The 18,363-nt window shown below is 46.1% G+C and overlaps 1 protein-coding gene across 1 annotated transcript; it reads left to right on the top strand.

The window, feature by feature from the left end:
• The first annotated feature begins 14,594 nt into the window (after nt 1–14,594).
• ZNF697 (zinc finger protein 697) lies at nt 14,595–18,159 on the top strand. Its single transcript, XM_006900318.1, has 2 exons — nt 14,595–14,826; nt 16,742–18,159. Exons 1-2 carry the CDS (start codon nt 14,595–14,597, stop codon nt 18,157–18,159), a joined length of 1,650 nt encoding a protein of 549 aa, XP_006900380.1.
• The last annotated feature ends 204 nt before the right edge of the window (nt 18,160–18,363 follow it).

Below are 18,363 nucleotides of genomic sequence, written 5' to 3'. Positions count from 1 at the left end.
GAAGACCCTCTATGAGATGGATTGATTCGGTGACTGGGGTAATCGGAGTGGGTGTGTCAGAGGCGGTGCGGTTGGCACAGGATAGAGCAGGGTTTAGAGCTGTTGTGCATAGGGTCGCTATGAGTCGGAAACGACTTGATGGCACATAACAACAACAACAACATATGTATATGTGTGTGTGTATGTGTCACACACACACACAATGTTGTTGTTGTTAAGTGCCGTTGAGTTGCAGGCAACTCATACTGACCCTATGAAGGAGAGTCCTCAACGTTTGGGTGTCTCTCATCCTCTCTCCAGGTTCATAGCGTTTCCGGAGGCAAGCTGTTACGGAAGTGGATGCCACTCCTCCTTCCAACCTTGTTTTAATCAGGGAGCTCCACCCTACTCTCTGTCCGCATTGGGTAGCCAACCATTAACACATTTGACACATCAGTGTTGCAGTGTTCAGCCTCACAGCAACTACAGGTGACCGCTGTACGGCAACTTGTACACCAGGGCTATACGACCTAGAGGAATGTCTGAACAAAAAACAATGAAAGACTGGCCTGAGGGCCGCGGATTAAAAGTCATCCACCTTTGGCTTGGCAGCATTGCTTTCTGTCCACTGGGCCAACTGATCTCTATGTTGATGTTATTGTTGTTAAGTGCCTTTCTCTCTCTATATATATTTGTGTGTGTCTGTGTGTGTGTGTGTGTATCTGTCAAATCTTATTGCTATTGAGTCAGAACCAACTTATAGCTGACCCTTCATTGCATTTTCTAGGCTTTAAATCATACGAGAGATCTTTCTTCCTCAGAGACACTAGTGTATTTGAACCACCAGGGAGGTGCAGCCTTTTGAGTTAGCTGTTTATGCCATACCACCAAAGCACATTCATATATTCTCTCTCTCTCTCTCTCACACACACACACACACACACACACACACACACACACACACGTGTAACAGTGCAGGTGGCATGGGATTGCGCATCTGCTCTCTAGTAACTCTGAAAGGGGGAAGGGTCCCCATCTACAACATCAATACAAAACTGATTCCTATGAGGTCATACATGCCCCCATACCCTTTTTGCTATCAATCCTAATACCAACCACTGCTCCCAGGGCTCTTGCTGCTCTACAACTAAGCCCACTAATCTCTTGAAATGGTCACAGAGAACTCACAGACAATAACTCATGAATGTGTGATTTATTAGGGGTGTAAGAGGACCCAATTCTTCAGTTAGGATCACCTCTCAAGTCCTGTGACCTTCAGCTTTGCAGCTCTGAGCCAGTATTACAAAGTTCTTCTAGTCCTATAAATTACGGCATCTCCCTGCAGCCCTCTAGTAAGTCTCAGCAAAAGCCCTAAGCTCTGGCTGCACGGACAGGACAGCAGTGTCTCACATCAGTCTCTGGTTCTCCACCACTGCTGCTGCTGCTGCTGCTGGTCTTAGTCTTTCAAAGGAATCTCTGGCTTAAATTTCTGGCTTAAACACTATGTTTTATGCTATTTTTTAATTTTTTCTTTTATATTGATTTATTTACAAAGTTTAAATACATTAAAAACATTTCACAAAAGATCCTTCCCATTTTTTTTACCCCCTCAACCCATCAAATTGTGCAATCCTATGATAAACTCCCTCCCCCCATCCTCACCCCTCTGCGTCCATCCTCCCCGCCTTGGATCCTCATACTCCTTCTACAATAATGATTTAATACAGTATTTGTCCTTGTGGGACCGAGTTCGTTCACTCAGCATTTAGCATTTTCTGCTAATTCTTGATAGTAGTGAGATTGCCATTTTCTGCCTCTGAATAAGCTCAGTTTAAACTTGGTGGGATTATAAAACTGAACGATTTCCTCAATTAGAAGTCTATATATTTTTATTTGCATGCTCCCACCCAAAAGGTTCTATTTACCTTCTTAACATTATGAGTGTAATCCTACCCAGCCCTGTGGTGAGTCAAAGCCAACAGCTAGAAAACCTATTTGAATAATCCACTACACCACTATCAATTACACATTATATTTAAATATGCACTAATGTTTCGCTTTAAGCTGGAAACAGTCTAGCTCTGGAATGAAAAAATCAGACAGGATAATTGAAAAATCAAATAAAGTCTTTGTATTTTTGTTCCTGTTTTCTCTTTATTGGAAGATACCTTGGCAGACTGTATGCAGAGGGTCCCTAACCCACTGCTGAAATGCACTGTGCTGGAACACACAGTTATTTTCTGTCAACAATGCTAAGGAGCTATTTTGGGCAGACAATTGAAGAGCACTTTCTTCTGCTGACTCTACAGTGGGAAGCTGTACAACTGAAAGTAAGCTTCAATCCTTTCGGTCCCAACATTCCTCTTTCCCTTTTTGCTGTGATGATCATTCTCCTCTTCATGCAGTGGAAATTTGATCACAGAATCATCTGGGCTGGAAAAGACCTTCTGAGGTCACCTGGCCGCAGCTGGCAACCTTAACATGGGATTCCAGTGTCAGCATTTCCAGGACAAAGCTATTTGTTTACAACTCCCATATCTCACACAAGTCCCTGTGTATTCAAAACTGCTTTTGTGATTCTCCACTAAAGCAGATTCTTAAACAGCATCTCTTTCTGCTGTGGGTGTGTGTTTGTACATGCATCGATATCTGTGTAGATTTTTAATTAAGATGGATCTTGATCTGTCCCTGCTGTCCTGTCCTTTGTAAAGCATTCCCCATGGGCTTCCAGTCAACTATATGCCAATCATGACTTTCATAAAAAACAAGATGCTCTGATGGGCAACTTTTCAAATATATGGGGTTCTGATACACTTTGTTTTGGTTTTGGACTATTGTGACTTACAGTGACCCTCCAAACAACAGATCTAAACTTTACCCTATTCTGCCGGCTCCATCTTCATGATCTCAGATATGCCTGAGCTCAGGATTACAGTCTCTTGTGCCAATGCTGTCTTGTTGAGGGTCTTCCTCTCTTTTTCAGACCCTCCACCTTTCCCAGCATGATGTCTTTTTCCAAGGATTGGCTCCACCTAATAATTTGCCCAACGTCTGTGAGACGATGCTTCACTATTCTTGCCTCTAAGGAGCATCTTTGGTTGCACTTCCTCCAAAACAGACTTTGTGCTGTTAGGGGCCATCGAGTTGCTTTCAACTCATTGTGACCTTATGAACAACAGAGCTGAACCTTGTCCAATCCTGCATAATCCTTATAATCTCTGATGTGCTCGTGCCCTTTGTTACAGTCAGCGTGTTAATCCACTTGTTTCAAGTCTTCCTTCTCGTCCTCTGACCATAAGGCGTATCAATGAATGAATGTTTGCCATCATGATGTTTCTTTTCCCCCTAAGGAAAACCCTGGTTGCACTTTCTCCAACACAGACTTGGTGGTCGGGGGAGCGGGGCAAAGGACAAATATACCCCTAGATTTCTTCTTGGAGGAGACCTATTTTTGAAGTGGTATTTTATATTAAAGAGATAGATCATTGGCTGCATCATTTAGAAAATCGCGATTCGGGCCACAGCTGTTGTAGCAGCAGCCTGCCTTGTGGTTTCTGACCTTATCACTTTGCCTCTTCTGTTGACCTCAATTTCTTGTCTGTAAAAATGAATTTGAAATGGAGGATTTCTAGATCCATGAGTATATAAAATTGAGATATTGAACACATAAGCTAGGTGCTGAGATATCTGAAGATAATAGTACTGAGAACTGCCTAGGATTTCTCTTGGAAAAAAAAAAGCCAAGTTACCCAGTTACTGTTGAGTCTGATCTGATATATGGAGATCCCATGTGTGCCAAATAGAACTGCCTTCAATATGGCTTTCAGGGCGGTGATTTTTTTTTCTATAATTATATTTTATTAATTTTCATAAACATTTACAGAGATTTTGGGCTTCCACTCATTCATTGTTGCACTATTCTCTCTACCCTCCTCCCAGTTTGTTCTTGTCCAAATGCCACAGTGCTTGTCAAAGCCAGTTCTGATTAATCTTCTTTGTCAGTGTATCCTTTGCCATTCCCTATCACTCCTCCCTGAGAGAGACTTCACCCTGAGTCATAAGGAAAAGGGGACGGCGTATTCTCTTAGCTACTTCCTGCTGAAAAGGGACGCTGTGGGTTTCAGGGTGAAGATCTTCTCTCACTACTCTAAAGGGCCCCTTTGGCAGTAGGAAACACATAGACTATTATGGAGATTGATTTTGGAATTCAGATGCACTCTTATTGATTGTGCTTGGCTGTACATATACATATCCTTGAAGATGTATCATGGGGGTGTTGCAACCTAGAAGACACAAATTTGACTAACAAGTTATAAGTACATGAGTCCAAAAATTATGGAAAAGTAAAAGAAAAGATTCTTTCATTGTTTTACAAACCCTCCCCCAGGTCCCCTCCACCATGCAGCCCTCGCTCTAGTCTCCTGTGATGACAGAAATACCCAGTTATATCTCTCTTTTAAACGTTTCTCTCCCTCCTCTGTTTCAGTGCAGTATACATTATTGAACCCATCTTACTCAGTCTCTCTCCAACCCCAAGGACAGTCCCATTCTACAACAGTGGCATCATGTAATATTTGTCCTTTTGTGACTGGGATATTTCACTCAGCATAATGTTCTCCAGAGTCAACCATTTTGAATAATATTGCATGAGTTCCTTGTTTTTTAATGCAGCATAGTATTCCATTGTGCGAATATACCACAGCTTCTCTAGCCATTCGTTTGTTGATGGGCACTTAGGTTGTTTCCAACTCCTTGCTATTGTGAACAAAGCTGCAATAAACATGGGTGTGCATATATCTGCTTGGATGTCAGCTATGGTCTCTTCAGGGTATATTCCCAGTAGTGGAATTGCTGGGTCAAATGGTATCTCTATTTGCAACTTTTTGAGAAAGCGCCATACTGCTTTCCACAGGGGTTGCACCATTTTACACTCAGGGCGGTGATTTTGTGATGCAGATCACCAAGATTTTCTTCAGAGGCACCTCAGATGGACACAGACCGTCAAGTTTTTGTTAGTAGTCAAGGGCTTAACCCAGAGACTCCATAAAGGTGGTAGGGAAGAAAATTATGAACAGAAGTATTCCCAGTATATCAGGTGGAATAGTCTAGTCAGCTAAACATAGAATATGGCTGAGGAAATGCCTGCATGAAGACCTTTAGCTTCTGTGCCTTCTCATCTGCAGGCATGTGACCTAACTTTAAGGGCCCTTAGGATCTGCCTCTGGATTGCAATGATTCTTATTTTGTGTAAGAGGAGTTGAGCTGTGACAAACTGAGGCTATCAGGCCAAACTGAGGGCCCTCAGCACAACCAGTGAGGCAGGAAATGCCTGCCCCCAAGGGCATTGGTGCTATTCTTGACCACAGAGATTGGAAGAAGTCTCACATAGGCTTTGACCAGTGGATTTTTACGTGGATTTCTCTTATTGCTGGGGTTCTGAGCCTTCTCTTTTCAACTTGGGTTTCCCTTTTCAGGTTTAAAAAAGAAAGCAATAACCACAGGGAGGAAACTGTAATTTTGACTTCTCCTGTCTGCAAAGTGGTCGGTACTCAGCCACAGTATAGTCTTTTATAGCTATCCCTTTCTGAAGTGAATATTTGCCTCATGCAGCAGCCTGCCATTTAGACAGCTGACATGTTGGTTAGGACGGCGTAGGGCTGGGGCTAGAGAAGTCAAGGGAGAGGAAAAGTCTGTTTCCAGCCTTTCGATATGGACACAATCCTTGAAGGGGGTTTTCCAAGCTCACTGGAAATACATTCTGCACATATGCTCTTTTTTGCCCTTTGGGGTTCTCCCTGATCACAAGCTCACTCAGGAAGGTTCAGGACCCTGAGGGCCCTATCCCGAGAGGCTAGTTGACCATTGACTCTGTTGGTGTTGAAGACTGACAAATTATTAACCCCCTGAAATCCCTGATTAGACTGGTTATGGTTAAGAGTTCAGCCTTTGAACTGCAGACTTAAAATTCTTTTCCCAACATTCTGCCCAGTTTGGCCTCTCTGCCTGGACTCCATAGCATATGGACACTTTCCCTTGGGAGAGTGGGTGCATAGGGGGCCGTGGGAAGTGAGGAGAGGAAGCTACTGGAGGAGGAGGGGAGCCCGAGCCCAAGCCCGCCCTGGCCTGGCGTCTCAGCGCCGAGGAGGTAAGGAAGGAACCCAAGAGATGAGGAGGAGACAGGAAAGGAGCTGGAGTCTGGAGGAGGCTGAGTGGGAGCCACTCCTGGCTGTCTGCCCAGCGACTTCCTTCCCGACATGACAGCTCTGCTGGCCTGGCTCCTGGCCACCTGGCAGTGACCATGGCACATGACTCCCACACTCACCACACTGGGGGCATTGTGAGTACCCCAGGAGGTGGTGGCAGAGATCAGATGTCTCATGTCACAGCTCAGGGATATGTATGTGTTCAACTTGGTGCTACTGGGGGGGTGGTGTCTCGAGGCACCTTTCTGGACAGGTCTAGTGTCCCTTTCTTTCATGAAGAACACAGTGGAAAACATGAGGGCTTGGAGCTGAGACAAAGATTTGAATCTTAACTCTTGACCTAGGAGATATGTCACCTGGAATTTAAATTTGCTGAGCCTCTGTTTTCTTTAATGAGAAAACAGGGTTAACAGCATTACCTCAGTTACTGAGGTCTCTGCAAAAGTGCAGTTTAAGTTGCAAACTGTTCTTCATTGCCTTAAGTAGATTCTGGCACATGGCAGTCCCATGCGTGCAAGTAGAACTGAGCTAAGATTATCACCCTGCCCCTCTTTCAAGGCACCTCTGGGGAGGTTAGAACCACCCTTTTGAGTGGTAAACAAGTGCTTTGCCATCTCTATCAGTCAAGGACTCCTTAAATTGCAAATGTAATACTTTGACTGCAGGGGGCTTTGATCTGCTCACCCTCACCCCTTCAGGCCAGATGGTGGCATGACAGCATGGGGTCCTTGTGCAAAGGGCCAGCCCTGAGAAAGGCAGGTAGCTGAGATTGTTTTGCCTATTAGAGGTAAGCTGGATATTTGCTATCATTTCTGGCTTCAGAAGCTCGCTCTCCCTGTAAAATCCTGGAAGTGGAGAAGTGTGTGTAAATTTGCCCACCCCATTCACAGGAAATTTGGGTAAAACCAGATCACAATAGGGCCCTTGCAGTTGAAAATAGATTCCAGAGGTGACCTTAGTCGTGGTCACTGGAGGAATGTGTCAATAAACAGGTTAACTTCCAGTGCTCACTCGGCTACTGCTTTACTTCTTCCTCAACTCATTTGTTCTGCCCTCCCCCAGATGCTTTAGTACATTCACCTCCACTAGATAGTACTGTGGTACTAGATAGTAAGAGGTACAGCTTTTGTCTGTCAGTTTGCTGTACTGAGATAACTTGGGGTTGCTGTGATACTGAAATCTGTGCCACTGGTGTGTCAAAGGCCCTAAGGGTTTCTCCATGGTGGACAGGTTTTGGTGACGCTCCCTGATTAAGACAGACTAGGAAGCAGGATGGGCCATCTACTTCCTAAATGCAGGCGTTTGAAAACCCTAGGAACACTAAAGAAGAGATCGTAATGTCTCCAGAATGATCTGATTAGTCCTTCAAACTAGGCCAAGGTTGTTTAGCAAACATTTGAGCATCTTCCTAGTGATTTTATAGAATAAACTTGGGGTTAGTTTTTTTTGTTGTTGGTTTTTTTTTGTTGTTGTTGTTGTTTTTAAAGTTGGAGATATGGGATGGAAAGAATATGAAAATATTACAAGTCCTGGAAAGTGTTATTCGAGCCATTTTGGTAGAAGCCGCCCAAGATCTGTATCCTAGAGATTGGTGGTGGTGGTGGAAACTGGAGTGGCGTAAAAGTCACCAACTTATTTTATAGGCTGTGAAAACAAGCTGGAGTGGAAAATGTCTAGTGCAGCTGACCATGATGTCTCCCTGAAGGAACTCGCCTGTGTGCATACACACCATGGGACGAGAGCTAAGCAAATCTTAGACATATACAGTCTCAACCTCTTCATTGGCCAGAGGCCCAGAGATGGCTAAAGACTTACCCAAAACCACACAGCATAGTGGCTATGCTGGCAAAATATCAGGTTCTCGCCCACCACTGCCCACTGTGCTTTCTCCCTCTCAGTGATAGAGCTAGACTTGGAATACATCCTGGCTTCCTGATTAGCCTCACTATTACTTTCATGTTGCCTCCACCCCCACCCCTTGAAGTCCCTTTCCCATCTGGCTGGAGGGAGGAGAGCCCCCTGTCAGTCAGAGTTTGTTGATGTATACTCCCACATCCCATTCCTCTTTTGACCTGTATACAGGATTGGTTATCAGCAACTACAAACCACTATGGAACTAAGCTTTTCCACTCATTCCAGCAACTCAGCAACCTGCCCTCCCTGGTCCTTGTGATGGGCTGTTCATTAACAGAGTTGTTAACAGCTCAGGGCAAGGGGCTAACAGCCTTGCCTACAAGGCCAAAGGGCCATTCTTGAATAATAGGATTAAGCTACTAACTTAACTCCAATTTTGGAGTGGGGGTATGTGTGCAGAATTTTTTTAAAGTAAGAAGTTGGCTTGGGTTTCATAACAGTTACAGCTACAAGAATGTGGGGGTCAACAGGGTTAGGGAACTTGCAGAAGGTATCAGAACTGATAAAAAGCAGAACAGCTAGACCTTGGTTAGGCTGGCCACAGAATTGTCACACTGACTTATACCCTCCTCAGTATCCAACCATGGCCTTGTCTAGTATATAACATGTTGCTAATTTTTATTTTGAGAACAAATGGAAATGAAGTTAGAACAAAGCATGCCTGGGTTCTATTGACTGACCCCAGTTATATCACAGTGTCTAGATAATGTTTCTGAAAATGTAAGTTTTCTAGATTAAGATTGGGAGCTTTGGTGGCCTAGTGGGTAAGGAACTGTGCTGCCAGTTCTAATCCATCAGCTATTTTGTGGGAGAAAGATAGGCAGTCTCCTCCTGTGTGATTCATAGCCTTTGAAAACCCTCTGGAGGTTCAGCTATGAGTCAGTTTTGACAATAAGTGAGTGAGTAAGATTTAGGTAGTGGAAGCTCTGGTGGTCTAGTGGGTAGGGAGTTGTACTGTTAACCCAAAGGGGGTTCCTCTTTGGCAGTTCGAATTCTCTAATGACTTTATAGACAGATGGGCAGTTTCTTCCAGAGTGATTTGCAGCCTCTGAAAACCCACTAGGGGATCAATTATGAGTTGGTTCCAACTCGATGACAGTGAGTGAGATGGAGGTCATCATAATTTCTGTTCTTGTCTTCTTTCTATTGCTTTAAAAAGAATCAGATATACTTTAATATACTTCAGTACATTAAAAAGCTGGCATGTTTTGGGTGTGACTTGAATGAAAGCTTCCAAAAAAAATTGGTTTCCCATTCAACTATTTCTACATGCTTTGCTTTACAACATTAATTACAGTGCCCACAATGCAATCTCACACTCTTCTCACTCCCTGCCTGTGATCTTAATTTTTAGTGATCCTTCTCTTAAACTCATTGCTTCCTTCTGGGCTTTATCCTTGGGTAAATAATACTCTGTGGAACTCATATAGTTGGTTATTCTAAGGACTGAGTGTGTCTCTGGTCTTACTGGTCACTTTATAGACTCAATTATTGTTTGGCTGAAAAGTGAGCCATGAGGGCAAGTTCCAGGTTTGAAGGGTGTCTTAGAACTGTGGTTTTGGGTCCTTCACCAGTGTCTTGCTCACCAGCAATGGCAGCCAGGTATCGTCTCATTCTTTTGATCTCTGCGTTGTTGAAGGTGAGGCTCATGTGGCCCATTAGTCCTTAGACTTACATCCTTTTATTTATCTTTGCTTTTCTTCCTTCTTCTTTGTCCCAGACCAGGACAAACCAATAGTTGCCCCTCAGATGGCTGCTCAAAAAGCTATAGACTCTAGTCTCTACTCAACTAAGTAGAATACAGAACACTGTCTTTGTGGACTGTTATGAAAGCTAGTTGTTTTGTTTTAATAAAAATATGGGGTTTTGAGAAAATAGAGATATACATTAAAAGGAAGTCTTCCCAGAAGACACAGCATAAGGGACTAACATAGAGTTTTGTCTAATAATGTGGGCCCAGGCTCCAGAGATAGACTCCAGGGTCTTGGGAGCCCTGCTCTGTGCCTTTTAATTGGTATGACTTCTCTGTGCTGTTTTTTCATGGTAAAGTTTCAAGTACTTACCCACCTCATTGGGTTGTTAAGATTAAACTCATTAATAAATGTGAGGCCCCCAGAAGCAGCCCAGAGATATCTGAATGTTGGCATTTTAACAAACAATGGCTTTTCTCTCTATATTTCTTGATGTGTAACTATCTGTGCTAATGTATGCATGTTAAAAGAACATCCAAGTCTGTCTGGTAGAATTACAACTGAGATGTTCCTTCTAGGCAAGGATATTGAAACTTTATCTCACATTCTCTGGGCGTGTTGTCAGGAGCAGCCAGTCCTTAGAAGAAGTCATCATGCCATGCACGGAAGGATCAGAGAAAGAGGATTACCCTCGGAGAAGGATGACCCTTTATGAGATGGACTGACATAGTGCCTGGAACAGTGGACTTGAGCATATCAGAGTTTATGAGGATGATGCAAGATAGAGAAGGTTCAGATCTGTCATTATGAGTTCTATTCAACTCATTAACATCTAATAATAAGAAGTATGTTAAGAAGCCCCGGTGGTGCAGTGGTCAAAACACCTGACTGTGGCTCAGACCAACCAGCTGCTCTGTGGGAGAAAGATGTGGCAATCTACTTCTCTAAAGATTACAGTCTTGGAAACCCTATGAGGCCATTTTACCTTGTGCCATAGAGTCCTGGATCAATAATCAACAGTCTTGGTACCAGAAATCAGGAGACATACTGCAGTAGGCAAATCTGTTTCTGGGAACCTCTCCAAAATGATGAAGAGCAATGATGTTAGATTGAAGACTGAGGAGTACCTGGTTCAGACCATGATCTTACCAGTTACCTGCTATTCATCAAAGAGCTGGACAATGAATAAGGATGACAAAAGAATTGATGCCTTTGAATTGTGCTGAAGAAGAGTACTGAATATCTCATGGACTGCCAAACTTCTGATTCTTTTATTGATGTAAAATTCTTTTAATTAGTCCTTCTCTTCTGCTTTTAGCCACTACGAAAACCTGTAGATTATTTGTTTGCAAACTCCTCCTGTCTTCCCTCTACACCTACGGTGTGACTCCTGCAGACTCAAGGGATATACTTTGAGGTTGAGGTCCAGGAAGCAAAAGAATGATAGGGGTCAATTAACTCTTGTGGTCCATACCTCCTAAAAAGAGTTATGGCTCTACTATTTCCTCCTACAGTCTAACATAATAAGCTTCAGCTGCTAACTCAGACGGCCAGGGGTTAGAACACTGATGCTCTGTGGGAGAAAGATAAGGCAGTCTGCTTGCTAAAGATTTACCGCCTTGGAAACCCTCCAGACCAGTTCTGCTCTGTTCTGCAGGGTTGCTGTGAATCATAGTTACCTCAATGATGGGTGAGAGGGTTGATGGACAAGCAAACCCAAGGTTCTGAAACTGGGAGTTTTCAATTGTGTACATTCATTCTACAGGAACTCAGCTGTATCCCTGGGCACTGTTGGTGAACCAATTTTAGATCCAGCCATTTTCCTATTAAAAGAAAAGGCTTGATTTTTTTCCCCATTCTATTCTGGAGAGCATTTCATTATCCCTGAGAAAGGATATGTCATGCTCTTTCAGGCCATTGGCCTGCCAGAATTACAGCAGTCTGTTGCTGGGATGGCATCAAGACTTATCAAGGAATAATGATGTCTTCCATGCTTGTAAAATTCAAAGTACCAGCAACTCTCAGTGCTATTTTCCAAAGTGTTTCTTAATTAGTTTCCTCCACTCTCTCTGTGCGTTAAGAAGCATCACGCTCTTTATACTGAGGAAGATGCTGAAACAATGAGAGGTTAATTGACTTGCCTTGAGCTGTCTAGTGATGCTGTCCCAGCCTGAGCGAATAGCTGCTGCCATTGACTTCCACCCAAGGAAGGGACACTGTGACAGTGGTTCAGCCATATTCTTGCAAGTCCTTCTGGGGACTACAAAGACAAAAAAAAAAAAAAAGAGTGGGCTTCTTCGAAGTTCAAGATCCTAGAAACTGCTTTCTTGCCTTGAGTTAAATTATAGGAGCAATGGAGGGCACAATGAAATTATTTTGGGCTCAAGTGGCTCAGCCTTGGCCGAGGGCCATTTAAATCTGAAATATATACCTGACTTCTGTAATAGGTTTGGGAATCTGGTATCATTCCCCTCCTCCCACCAATTCACATGCTGGTATTTTCTGATTGTGCTTGATACATGCGGTGCCTTCCTTGGACAGATGGACTTGTACAAGATGGACTGACACCGTGACTGTAATAATGGGCTGGAGGATATCAGAGGTTGGGAGGATGATGCAGGAGAGGGCAGGGTTCAGATCTGTTGTTCATAGGGTTGCTATGATTTCTTAGGTTGATGACACCTGTGTGCCATCGAGTCGCCTGCAACTCATAGTGACCCTGTGTACAACAGCTCTGAAGCCTGCTATGTCCTGAGCCAGTCTCACTGACTCCAACACACCTACCCCTATTGCCTTCATAACTGTATAAATCCATCTCATCCAGGGTCTTCCTCTTCTATGGTGTCCCCCTACCCTTCTGAGCATAATGTCCTTCTCCAGGGATCAGTCCCTCCTGGCCATGTGCCCAGAGTATGTGAGAGAGTGCTTCAAAATCCTAGCCTCCAAGGAGAAACTTGGTTTCACCCTCTCTAAAACAGACCTATTTGTTTTCTTGGCAGTCCATGGTATGTTCAAGACTCTCCTCCAACACCACAGCTCAAAGCCATCTATTCTTCTGTCATCCTTAGTCACTGTCCTGCTCTCTGATTCATAGCAATTAACTGCAAAGATCATGGACTGGATCAGAGGCACTTTAGTCTCCAGACTGACGTCATTGCTTCTGAGTACTCTGGAGAGGTCCCTGTTAGCAGGTTTTCCCAGTGCAATTTGTCTATTGATTTCCTGACTGCTGGTGCCAAGAGTGTTGTTTGTGGAGCTGAGCAACCTGTAATTGTTAGCAATAAGGAATAAGCATTATATGAAACAGGTCCCTGCACCTCTTCTTCCTGCCCTCAGTATATCTATTAAAGCTTGACTCATAGTTGCCTGAAAAGCAGAAAAGCAAGGTTGATGCTTCTAATAGTAACTTTGGGTTATATCAGAATCTAAGGTACTTAAGGCTTCTGTTACTGATTCTTGAACATACTCTTCCTCTGGCTCCTTATATGCACACTTAACTATTCCTTAAAGGAATCCTGTGAGGAGGGCAAGCTGTAGTAAGAGTAAAGGAAGCTTTGGGTTCTGTGGCAATGCTATTTCATTTTACTCCCTTTGTGTTTCTGACAAGGAGCCATGATACTAATGTATCAGTGAGGTAGGCTGCTAACCAAAAAGTCACAGGTTTAAATCCAACAGCTGCTCCTATACAGAAAGATGAGGTTCCACTGCAGAAAAGTGTACTCCTGTGACAATTTACCTCCCTGAGAATTACTGAAGGGTCACCATGAGTCAGAACTGACTTGATGGAAGTAGACTTGGTTCGGGGGAGGGTGGTGCAGGGCAGGGTTCAGGTTGGTTGTTCATAGGGTTGCTATAAATCCTCCTCAACTTGACGGCACCTAACAACAACAGGAGCAATGACTAGGAGCCCTGGTGGTATGGAGGCTCGATGTTCTGCTGACTGAAAGGTTAGTTGTTCAACTCACCAGCTGCTCTGTGGGAAAAAGATGGGGCCTGTCAGCTTCCATCAATATTGTTATGTACTGTTGACTCAGAAACAGCCTATGGCTGACCCTGTGGTGGGTTTTTAGAGGCAGTAAATTGTACAGGAGGGAATTGCCCATCTCTCCTTCAGAACAGCTGGTGGATTTGAACAGCATGCCTCTGGGTTGGCAGCACAGCTCCTTACCACAAGGGGCTAGAGTGACTATGAGTTGGAATAGTCTTGACTGCATTTTCAACTGTTTAAATGGAATGCTTTTGGTGACATGATTAAGTCCTGAGCTGCTAATGAAAAGGTTGGTGGTTCAAACCCTCTCAGATATACTCCACAGGAGATAAACTTAGTGATCTGTTTCTGTAAAGGTTTTAGCCTAGGAAACCCTATGGGCACATTCTCTTCACTACACGTCAGAACTGACTTGGTGGCACTCAAAACCGAGGCCTGCTGCTTTGAAGTTATGCATCTGTAGGCTACTGATAGTGTCTTTTTGTGCTCTAAGTTTTCTCAGCTATATAGCAGAAATACCCTACTGTGAAAGTTCAGAAACACGTAAATGGGCACTCACATCACAGAAACAGACCTAGTTGTCTAGTTGAGCTGTGACATGTGGCAGAACAGAACATTCCTCCGCCACTGAACGCAGCCTTCTTTCTTCATTCTGTTTACCCTAAAATGGGAGTTGGAGCTGATATCGGCCATCTGACGTTTGGAACTCTATACATTATTTTTGGACTGTTCCACTGACTTTCATGGCAGTCACTGCCAGACTGTGACCTTTCTCTGTATGTGTGTTTTGTCTGGAGCAGGGATCCCTGGTCTTCCCGGATGGAACAAGAAGATAAGCAGGGTGTGTGTGCACCTCAGGACTTGGAGGACAGAGGGATGGGCTCTGATTTTGAAAACTTCGAGGACAGGGAAGGTGACTCAGAAGAGAGAGGAACAGAGGACACAGATGAGAAAGAGAACCACCTAGAGAAACAGATGAGCTCCAACTCAGAGGATGGAGGTCTCCAAGAGGTCTCAGAAGAGAAAACAGTGGTTTCCAACATCTGCACAGGTGAGAAGAAAGCTGGGGTCTTCTTGGGAGCTGCTCACTTACATTTATTTCTGGCTCCACTAGTGTGACACAGAGCTGTATTCTTTGTGGAGTCATTCTAGAGAATTCTTTACTGGCTTGGTCCTTCTAGTTAGGTTTGAAGGTACCCTGGTGACCTACTCTATGTAGGGACCTCTGTTGCTAATACAAAGGCTAAGCCTGCCTGGTAGTTCAAATTCATCAGTTACTTTTCAGGAGAAAGATGGGCAATCTCTTCTTGGGCGACTTACAGCCTCAGCAACCCATGGGAGGGTCAGTTATGAGTTGATTTGACTTGATACAATGAATCTGAGTTAGATTTGAGGAAGGCCCTTTGCTTTAGCCAAGTATGAGGTGGGCTGTGAAGATGGTAAGCCTGGGTGAAGAGGTAATTCATAGTCATAGCATGTGACAGTGCACAGAATGGGGCCATGTAGTTAACATTCATAACAGCACTTTAAAGGAAGAAGCAGAGGTGGTATTAGAACCTACTGGATAAGGTTGTTAAGGAGCCCTCATGGCATGATGTATAGCTGACCCTCCAAGGGGTTTCTGGGGCTGTAAACTGGAAAAGTGAAGACTGCCCATCTTTCTCCTGCAGAGTGCCTGGTGTATCTGAAACACTAGGGAGACAGTCTTTGGCTTAGCAGCACAACCTCCTACAGTTTAGGCCACTGGAGCTCCTTCAGACCTCTGAGGGCTGCTTCCTGAAAGGTTGGCAGTTTGACTACACCAGTCGCTGTGCAGGAGAGAGATATCTCCTCCTAAAGCTTTAGAGCCTCAGAAACCAATGGAAAGTTGCCCTGAATGGAAATTACTCAGCCCAGCTATAGGGAGCGTATAGGATTGTTGGCTGCATGGAAGCATTAACTTTGGACCAAGCCAAACACACTACCATGGAGGTGATTCTGATAGCAACCTGACAGTACACAAGGGTTGAGCTACATGTTGGACCCTCTAAGCAACATCTGAACCTTGGACCAAGCATTTAATTAGCAGCCAAGTACTTAAATCACCGTGCCACCAGGGCTCCTTTATTTACCACTTACCCACTCCCACTGAGTTGATTCTGACTCAGAGTGGCCCTGTAAAACTTAGCAGAACTGCCCCATAGGGTTTCTGAGCCTGTGCACCATACAAGGGAACAGAGTGCCTCATCTTTCTCTGGGTGTGGCGCCTGGTAGATTCCAAACAGAGGCTTTTTGGCTAGCAAACCAACACACATTGTACTGATCACTAAGGTATTATACACTGACCTGTTGTTGTTGTTATGTGCTGTCAAGTCACTTGCAACTCATAGCGATCCTATGTACAGCATCCCTAAATCCTACTCGATCCTGTGCCAATCACACTGCCTCTGACACACCCATCCCTATTTCCCCAGTCACTGAATGAATCCACCTCATAGAGAGTCTTCCCTTCTTGTGCCGTCCCTCTCCAAGGGCCTGTCCCTCCTTACACCGACCTACCTACTTAAAAACCAGTCTAGGGCCTAATTATATTGAGGGTGGCTGAAATACTCTTGCTTTATTTGAGGCCAGAGTCTTCAAAGGCACTGATAACTCTTGAAGTGGCCAAATCTGTCTCTTCTCTGAACGTGACCCAGACTTTACATTCACTTTTCTACACAGATGGCCAGTCTGACCTTCTGAGGGGCTCTGCTGGGGATCCCTGGGATGTAGGGGTTGGGAGCAAGCACAGAAGAGATTTAGGGCTGGTGAGGAAGCTTTCCCAGACCTTGTGAACGCTTAGGCCATACCAGGATGGGCTGCAATGGCAGGAACCTCTGGGAGGGGTAGAGAATGTCCAAAAGTTGGGGTTACTCCTAGGCCTACTTCTTATTGAGGGTTTAGCCGCCCAATATAGTCATCTCCCACTGCTGTCTCTTCCACTGCAGAGGGGCTGCTGAGTGAGGAAGAGGGGACTGCTCTCCGCGAGGAAGACCACACTGGCGTAGCAGAGCTGGCCATGTTCCCAGCACTATCTGAGTCTGACAGCATATCAAGGAGCCCCCAGGAAGAGGAAGAGGAAGATGAAGAGGAGGAGGAGAGTGCTGGAGAGAACCGGCTGGAGGAAGAAGAGGCACAACCACCTCCAGCAGTGCTTCCCTGGCGGAGGCAGCTCTCTCTGGGGAGTCGGCAAAGGAGCGACAAGGCGGCCCATCGCCGCTTCCGCCGGCTCCACCACCCTGTGTCCGTGGACCTCGGGGAGTTCGACAGCCTGGTGGCCAGCATCATGGACGCGCCCACCATCTGCCCCGACTGTGGGGAGAGCTTCAGCCCTGGCACGGCCTTCCTGCAGCACCAGCGCATCCACAGCCTGGCCGAGGCGGCCGCAGTGGCGGGACTGGAGCCCTTCGACTTGAGAGGCGAGTGCGAGGCGGTGGTGGGAATGGTGGGCGTGGCAGGGGGCTTCGGGGCGGGGCCCGCGCTGGCCCGGCCCCCGAGCGAGAAGCCCTTCCGCTGCGGCGAGTGCGGCAAGGGCTTCAGCCGCAACACTTACCTCACCAACCATCTGCGCTTGCACAGCGGCGAGCGGCCCAACCTGTGCGCCGACTGCGGCAAGAGCTTCAGCTGGCGCGCCGACCTGCTCAAGCACCGGCGCCTGCACACGGGCGAGAAGCCCTACCCCTGCCCCGAGTGCGGGGAGGCCTTCAGCCTCAGCTCGCACCTGCTGAGCCACCGGCGGGCGCACGCGGCGGCCAGCGGCGCGGGGGCGGCGGCGCTGCGTCCCTTCGCCTGCGGCGAGTGCGGGAAGGGCTTCGTACGCCGCTCGCACCTGGCTAACCACCAGCGCATACACACGGGCGAGAAGCCTCACGGCTGCGGCGAGTGCGGCAAGCGCTTCAGCTGGCGCTCGGACCTAGTGAAGCACCAGCGCGTTCACACGGGCGAGAAGCCCTACATGTGCTCCGAGTGCGGCGAGACCTTCAGCGTGAGCTCGCACCTCTTCACGCACAAGCGCACGCACTCGGGCGAGCGGCCCTATGTGTGCCGGGAATGTGGCAAGGGCTTCGGCCGCAACTCGCACTTAGTGAACCACCTGCGCGTGCACACGGGCGAGAAGCCCTTCCGTTGCGCGCAGTGTGAGAAACGCTTCAGCGACTTCTCCACGCTCACCCAGCACCAGCGCACGCACACGGGTGAGAAGCCCTACACGTGCATTGAGTGCGGCAAGAGCTTCATCCAGAGCTCGCACCTCATCCGCCACCGCAGGATCCACACAGGAAACAAGCCCCATAAGTGCGCTGGCTGTGGCAAGGCCTTCCGCTACAAAACGCACCTAGCGCAGCATCAGAAGCTGCACCTGTGCTAGGGTCTGGCCTTCAGAGAGCGCCTTGGGGCAGTATGTGGGAAAATTGATGTCCTGGGGACAGACTTTGTGGGGAAAAGTGGGAGAGAGCCAAGAGGTACTGGGAGCTTCTTGGTGTTCCCGGGTGTTGAAGGGGAGGGTTGGATAATACTTTTTTAGTTTGCTGTATTTTGCCTGCATTGTCACTATCTTAAGACATGTTCAGGA

Source organism: Elephantulus edwardii, unplaced genomic scaffold, assembly GCF_000299155.1.
Source record: "Elephantulus edwardii isolate Elephantulus edwardi_28Jun2011 unplaced genomic scaffold, EleEdw1.0 scaffold00280, whole genome shotgun sequence".
Taxonomy (NCBI): Eukaryota; Metazoa; Chordata; class Mammalia; order Macroscelidea; family Macroscelididae; genus Elephantulus; species Elephantulus edwardii.
This window is presented reverse-complemented; position numbering and strand designations above follow the sequence as displayed.

Excerpts from the sequence above, each read along its gene's own strand:
- ZNF697 (XM_006900318.1), top strand. The coding sequence starts at position 14,595 with ATGGAACAAGAAGATAAGCAGGGTGTGTGTGCACCTCAGGACTTGGAG. Across the intron at positions 14,827-16,741 it reads GGTTTCCAACATCTGCACAG|AGGGGCTGCTGAGTGAGGAA; the intron begins GTGAGAAGAAAG and ends CTTCCACTGCAG.